General features: G+C 41.5%; 1 protein-coding gene across 1 annotated transcript in view; it reads right to left on the bottom strand.

Moving 5' to 3' along the window:
- The window catches only part of TACC2 (transforming acidic coiled-coil containing protein 2), a 133,220-nt gene that overhangs the window by 18,435 nt on the left and 107,373 nt on the right, over nucleotides 1-7,412 (bottom strand). The window contains exons 11-15 of the mRNA XM_026851551.1: nucleotides 7,211-7,272; nucleotides 6,261-6,376; nucleotides 5,279-5,450; nucleotides 3,759-3,899; nucleotides 2,685-2,844 (exon numbers count right to left, since the gene is read on the bottom strand). Coding sequence (XP_026707352.1) covers nucleotides 2,685-2,844; nucleotides 3,759-3,899; nucleotides 5,279-5,450; nucleotides 6,261-6,376; nucleotides 7,211-7,272 — 651 coding nt within the window. The remainder of the gene's footprint in view (nucleotides 1-2,684; nucleotides 2,845-3,758; nucleotides 3,900-5,278; nucleotides 5,451-6,260; nucleotides 6,377-7,210; nucleotides 7,273-7,412) is intronic.

Below are 7,412 nucleotides of genomic sequence, written 5' to 3'. Positions count from 1 at the left end.
GTAAGCATATGTGCACCATAGAAACAGTTAGCTTGTGGGCTATTTAAGGTAAGAAATAAATCAAATACCTTTTTTTTTTTTCATAAAAGTACAGTTAATCTAAAAAAAATTATTTACTTTTATGAACTAGCTACCTAATGACTGATCTTTAAAACACCAAGAAATTCTCCGCTATACCCAGCACAAATGTTGTTATAATGTAATGAACTCAGGATTATACATCAGACAAAAGACTTCCCACTGACTTATTAACGGACAGTATAAGAAAAGAAAGGTCACTGGAGAAGGACTTGCCAGAAGCACATTCTCCTCATTTGGAATAAAATGTCCCACTGCAGCAGGACACTGCCATCCCATCAGCAACTCATTCACTGATTCCACCTCCCAAGAAAGCCATTAACATTTCTGGCTTGACTTTTTTGTTAAAAGTACCACGAAGGGCATCATAAAGTGGCTGTGCAACTGGCTAACCACCAAACTCAGTGCATCACAGCAAGCTTTTCCACCTGTTCCAAACACAGTGAAGATCACGTGCATCCCTAGAGCAGTGCAGCATCACTCTGAGGCAGAACCAGGCAACGCAACCTGGAACTAGCAATAAAAAAAAAGGTTTAGATCTTCATTAATAAAGACACATAGTATTGGGAAGCCTTTTTTCTTTGGGAGATCTATATCCCTTTCAAACCTCCTGTAGGCAGGATTGACAGAATATCCTTCTAAACTCTGAGAGTCAAGGTGTGTGATTTCAAGCTGAAAATACCAACAAAAGGCAAAATGTCTCTGCAGTCAAAATCGAGACCATCTTTATAAGAAGCAGGTTTGGTATTGGTTTGCCATCAAACATTTTAGGACAAATCTTGCTGTGGACATATGACAAATCATAGAACCACAGAATCATAGAATTATTTAGGTTGGAAAAGACCTTTAAGATCGAGTCCAACCACTAACCTAGCACTGCCAAGACCACCACTAAACCATGTCCCTAAGCACCACATCTACACACCTTTTAAATACCTCCAGGGATGGTGAATCCACCACTTTCTGGGGCAGCCTGTTCCAATGCTTGACAGCCCTTTTGGTGAAGAAATTTTTCCTAATATCCAATCTAAACCTCCCCTGGCACAACTTGAGGCCATTTCCTATCACGTGTTACTTGGGAGAACAAACCAACACCCACCTCTCTGTACTCTTCTTTCAGGCAGTTGAAGAGAGCACTAAGGTCTCCCCTGAGAGACCTTCCTCGTAAGACTTGTGCTCCAGACCCTCCACCATCTTCGTTGTCCTTCTCTGGACACGCTCCAGCACCTCAGTGTCTTTCTTGCAGTGAGGGGCCCAAAACTGAACCCAGTGTTCAAGGTGTGGCCTCACCAGTGCTGAGTACAGGAGGACAACCACTGCCCTAGTCCTGCTGGCCACGCTATTGCTGATACACGCCAGGATGCCATTGGCCTTCTTGGCCACCTGGGCACACTGCTGGCTCATGTTCAGCTGCCGTGGACCAACACCCCCAGGTCCTTTTCCATCTGGCAGCTTTCCAGCTGCTCTTCCCCAAGCCTGTAGCACCGCAGGGTGGTGTTGTGACCTAAATTCAGGACCTGGCACTCAGCTTGTTGAACCTTGTACAGTTGGCCTCAGCCCATTGATACAGCCTGTCCAGTCCCCCTTCCCACACTCCAGCAGAGCAACACTCCCGCCCAGCTTGGTGTCATCTGCAAACTTACTGAAGGTGCACTCGATCTCCTTGTCCAGATCTGATAAAGATATTCAACAGAACTGACCCAAATACTGAGCCCTGGGGAACACCACTTGTGACCGGCCACCAACTGAATTTCACCCCATTCACCACAACTCTTTGGGCTTGGCCATCCAGCCAGTTTTTTACCCAGTGAAGAGTACATTAGTCCAAGCCATGAGCAGCCAGTTTCTCCAGGCAAATGCTGTGGGAAATGGTGACAAACCTACGTCCAGGTAAACAACATCCACAGCCCTTCCCCCATCCACTAAGCGGGATAGAAGGAGATCAGGTTAGTCAGGCAGGACCTGCCTTTCATAAACCCATGTTGACTGGGCCTGATCACCTGGTTGCACAAGCTGCGTGATGGCACTCAAGATGATCTGCTCCACAGCCTTCCCCAGCATTGAGATCATGCTGACAGGCCTGTAGTTCCCTGGATCCCCCTTCCAACCCTTCCTGTAGATGGGCACCACATTTGCAAACTTCCAGCCAACTGGGACCTCCCCGGTTAGCCAGGACTGCTGATAGATGATGGAAAGCGTCTCAGTGAGCACCTCCACCAGCTCCCTCAGTACCCCTGGGTGGATCCCATCCAGCCCCATGGACTCGTGTGTGTCTAAGTGGTGTAGCAGGTCACTAACCATTTCCCCTTGGGTTATGGGGGCTTCATTCTGCTCCACATCCCGGTCTCCCAGGCCAGGGGGCTGGGTACCCCGAGAACAACTTACTGTTAAAGACTGATGGCCACCTGGACTGCAGAACCTGTCTCCTGCGACACGCACGTGCCAGCTTCTTGGCTTTGAATTTGCCTTTTGTTAATTTGGCTGCAGCAGTACTCTGTGAGTGGAGCAGGTGACAGCATTTCTGTGTGCAGCACTGCTTCCAGCATGCTCTTTGGTGTCACACTGAGGTGCGCACAACTCAGCACTGCACTCTGAGAGCCTTAGTTACCTTGTTAAAGAAAAAGCATCACTCAGTTTCTTAGTCTGTGCAGACTCACACACACATGGCAGGCACAAACCAGATACCTCGGAGCGGAAAGAAGACAGGGTAATCTGCCTGGCTAACTTCAGTGCTTCTATCCTCATTGCAGCAAACTCTAACTCCTCCTGTCAAGTGTTTGGTTGTGGTGAGCAATCCACAGAAAAAAATGTATTAGGAACACAGCAGAAATGTTTAACACATTCAAAAATGGAATATTATCTTTTAATGTATCATTCTGACAACTCCTGGGTGACAAACACATCACATATGCCTTTCACGACTAGAACTGATACAAAACTCCAGTTTTAGTTTTGAGGTAGCTGCAAAGACAAACAATTTTTATTAGGGGTTAAGCATGAACAATGCTTTGGGTATAATAAATGTTTTCTAAACCTAAAGCTGCTTTTAACAGAATTCTCTCATTTTTATTTTATGTGAATGTATGCCAGCTGCCGCTCTCAATTCAACATTTACTGTTTTAAAATGTCACTATAAATATTCTAGAAATTATGTCCTGACATACAGAACTGGTCTGCAGATCAATATGCTTTTCCTAGAAGAAGCCATGCCAAATTCTGCATTAGGTAGATTACTAGAAAAACAAAGCCTAACTTTCATTTCAGCAGAATTAGGGCTGAGATCTCTCGAAATGAATCTATGCATATAGACCTACTAAGGCCAGGTGTCAAGACAGCTCTCCACACATCAAGTCCCGTGTTCAAGCTTAAAAGATTTGCTTTACAAAGACTTCTGCAAAATATATACATCAGTGCTATAGCTGTAAGGATAGCTGAAAGTGCTGGTGAAATTTAAGTTTATGTATTACATGAATGAAATTAAAATAACTCTGTTCATTAAGTTCCTGAAAGGCCAAATGGAAAACGTTCTTTATTTGGAAAGAATTAAATCTTTTTTTTTTTGCTTCTTTCCCACCTCCCCTCCAAGTCTCCCCCCACCCTTTTCAGATGAGGCAAAGCATTCCTCTACCTCTGTATAGACAGACTTAAAGAAAAGTGACATTCATATTTCTGCTACGAACCTGAAGTTTCTGAGCAAATACTGGGGGGTTCTTTTCTGCTAAGTCAGGATCTAGATATTCAGGCTGATCACATATTGAGGTTTTCTTAGATATCCTATTAAGAAGAGCATCAGCAGAGACAAAGGAGTCTTCAGGAGATGTCTGAAGGGTAAGGAGGATACAGAATAAGCAACAGAGTACTTAGCCCAAGTAGTTCAGGCCAAAAGCAACATTTGTGTCTGCGTATCTTTGATTCCTAGTAATCTCATTCCCCATTGAAGATTACTTTTGAATACACGATTCATAGGTGTAACGATAAATACCAAGAACAATTTTCCTAATTTAAAAGCTGAGTAAATTTTCCAAGACTAACACGAAGTAAGTAATTTTAGCACCTCTAAAGCAATGGCTCTCAAACCATGAACCACAGCCCACTCTTGATATTTCTACAATAGTTTTCGTAGGTTTTGTTCATACCATAGCTTATGTTCAGTTGAGGCATCTCTAAGGCAGTCCAAAAGCTTTGAAGACCACCAAACTGAGGGGGGGGAACCTCAGTGAGACTTTTTTTGCAGTCTTTGCAAAGTCTTTTAGCTGCTTACTGGGGATGAACTATGTTACGTTCACAATTATGATCAGGATAAACACACAATATGGAGGTGGACAAAATCGGAATGACAAAACCAAGATCACTGGAATTTGAATACCCAGAAGTCCCTGCAATGAGAGAAGTATTCAAGCTCATTAAAAAAAAAATAAAATGTTTTGCGAGATGGTATCAACAGCATCATTAACACAAATTAGGCATAGCATTAAAGTGAGCTGCTTCTTGTTTTGACTCCTCAGTAAATATATTGTCATACAGCTTAGCATGCCTAGTGCTGTAGGCATTTGTGAAACTAGTTTGCCTGGAAAAGTGGAGGCCTTGAGGAAACCTTCATGAATTTGAGAACCAATGCTCTGAAGTCTGTATGCAGCACAGGTTGGAAGCAAGGAAAGGCTGACTACTAATTCAAATCCAATCCAGAGAAGCCATGAAAAGAAGTGATTTAACTAGAAGCTGGAATGAGTTCTAACGATCAAAAAAGTGAATTTTACATTATTAGTATCAGATGACAACAATGCAGTGAACAGTTTACACAAGAATTTTTATCAACAAAATTTTGAAATTTCACAGTACGTGCAACAGAACAAATCATGTCTCTGTCTGTATCAAACCCCTGATTTTATATATAAAATATTTCTTCAAATATTGCGTTAAAACACACTGTAAGAAGGCCTGTGTGAGAAAAAAATCACTTCAAAGCGTCAACTTGGCATAAGTTATTACAGGAACACAGTGAGCTATGGTAAGGATTCAGAAAATGATTCTGAATTCTATCAGTTGCATCATCCTACCTCCCTCATTTGGGTCCTACCGCATCTTTAAGTATCAGGTTGAGTTTCACTCTACTTTTGAGATCCACCTTTGCTACCTCTTACATGAAATGAGAAATTTCTGTGGGAAAATTATTCCCAAACTCTTATCATAAATTACTTACTATTTCAATAGCCTCTGGAGTTGTTCCCAGGGTCATGGGCTCTAGGTCCTTCTGCTTTGACTTCTCAGATGACTGTAAGTGTGCCTCTTGGCTGGCAGCTAGGACTCGGGAAGCTGGGTGTTGTATTTTAATTCCAGAGGTTTGCTGGGCTTCAGGGTCTTCAAAACTTGACCTAGGAAAAGAATGTGTACATGTTTTCAGGGTGAGTGCGAGGCCCTTACAACTCTGCTTCTGGTAACAACTAAGCAAGTCCTCTTCATTATTTTCATGGGAGTGTGTGTATATATATATACATATATATATATACACACACACACACACTCACACATTGTTTCAGCTCAACTTTATATCATTATAACTCATAACACTTTGCAATATCCTTTCAAAGCACTGCACTGGAGCCATCTACACAAAGCCACTTCTATCAGAAATGTTAGGCACATTCCTTAAATATTTCTCACTTGCCTTTTTACCCCTTTCTCATTGTGACCTACATCTCTCCCAGCAATCAACTTTTACTAACAAGAACAGATGTCCTTAACAAGCAAAATTTTTGGAAGTAAATTACAACCCCCACATCCTGTTCTTATGAACTAGATTCCTTGTTCAGAAAATATATCTGGGAAAGGCCAAGTGAAAAGTTGCAATTAGATTCCCAGATTGACATGAAAATAACCTCAATATCTGAGGAAAAAAAAACCCTGCAAGTAGAAAGCCATTGTCTAGTGAAACAGTTGCCACACTGACTCTAGTAAGAATATGAAGGAGAAATAAATGCCCTTATTCCCTCCCTTCAGAAAACTTCTGTATCTTTGTCCTTTATTCTCTATCAATATGTGTACACAGATGGGAATCTATTTTTAAACAAACAATTCGGCAACACAGAGGCAGAGAGAGGAAGAGTTGCCTGTGTACATGCTATGACGGTGACCCATTTCCCCGACATCCTTTTCCATTGCTGAATTTACTGGCAGTGACATACCCGGAGCATGGTGTTGTGGAATCAGACAGTCTGATGGGAGGTGATTTGACTGGGCTTTCCTGCTGTGCATCAAACATTAGATATAAAGATTGTTTCTTCGGGGTGCTATCATCCTGCTGGCAACAGGAAAAGAAAGACTCATTAAGTAACTCAACCATTCTCCATTAAAGCTAATTCAGGTCACTGAAGCCTTAAGTGACCAAATTACTTGACAGAAAACTAATAATATGGGATGTAATATATATGCTAACTGGTACTGAGAAGATTCCTTTAAGGAAGAAACCATTAAAGAACAAAACCTAAACAGTTCACTCTTTGTAATGGCTCTTCTTCTATAACTTTGGGGTTAATCAGATTTCTGGTCCTGTCAGGCAGGAGGCATCCCTTGACTGCAAGTGTTACTAAAATATTCATTGAAACTTCTCATCAGTTTAAGCACTTGACATACATGCTTGATTTTTCTAACTTCCCTTGTGGATATACCCCCACTGGATCTAGTCAAGCTATCACGAATTAAATAGAAGTAAGGCAAAACAACCGATAACGTAAAGTACTGCATTCCATATTTCACATTCATTCTGCATTCTCTCCTGATCCCCTCCATCTTCTTCAAAGCTTTACTCTCAGTTTCTTAAAATAGTTCAAGAGCTGGTGTAGACAGCTCTGTACTCTACACTGCTGGAAATACTGATTTGCTTTTAATCTCCAGAAAGAACCACTATGATGCTAGCTTAAAAATAAAGTAGTAAAATGGAACAAGCTCTACAGGATACAGGACAACAAAGCACATGCAATTTACCCCAGTTACGCCAATTTAAAGGAACTGGTTTTGCAAATCTGCTGCAGGCACATTATAATTAATTTAAGGGGTAGGGAGGCTGATGGCATTATCAAGGTAGTATATTATGACAAGGGAATGCAAATGAATGGAAATGAAAGTGAGGACTTACAGGCACAGAAGAGCCTATTTTCTCCATATATTCTATTTCATATGAGTTGCCATATTCCAATTCTGCAACAGAAACAACAACAAAAAAAGAGCCATTAAATACATGCCACAAAATGATTTTTGCAGAAGTAAATGAGATCTGTTCTCATTCACAAGGGCCATTCCCATTCTGCTTAATGCTTTTCTATGAGGTATTAAAAATA

The sequence above is a fragment of the Athene cunicularia genome (genome assembly GCF_003259725.1).
Source record: "Athene cunicularia isolate RWA chromosome 6 unlocalized genomic scaffold, athCun1 chr6_part1, whole genome shotgun sequence".
Lineage (NCBI taxonomy): Eukaryota > Metazoa > Chordata > Aves > Strigiformes > Strigidae > Athene > Athene cunicularia.
This window is presented reverse-complemented; position numbering and strand designations above follow the sequence as displayed.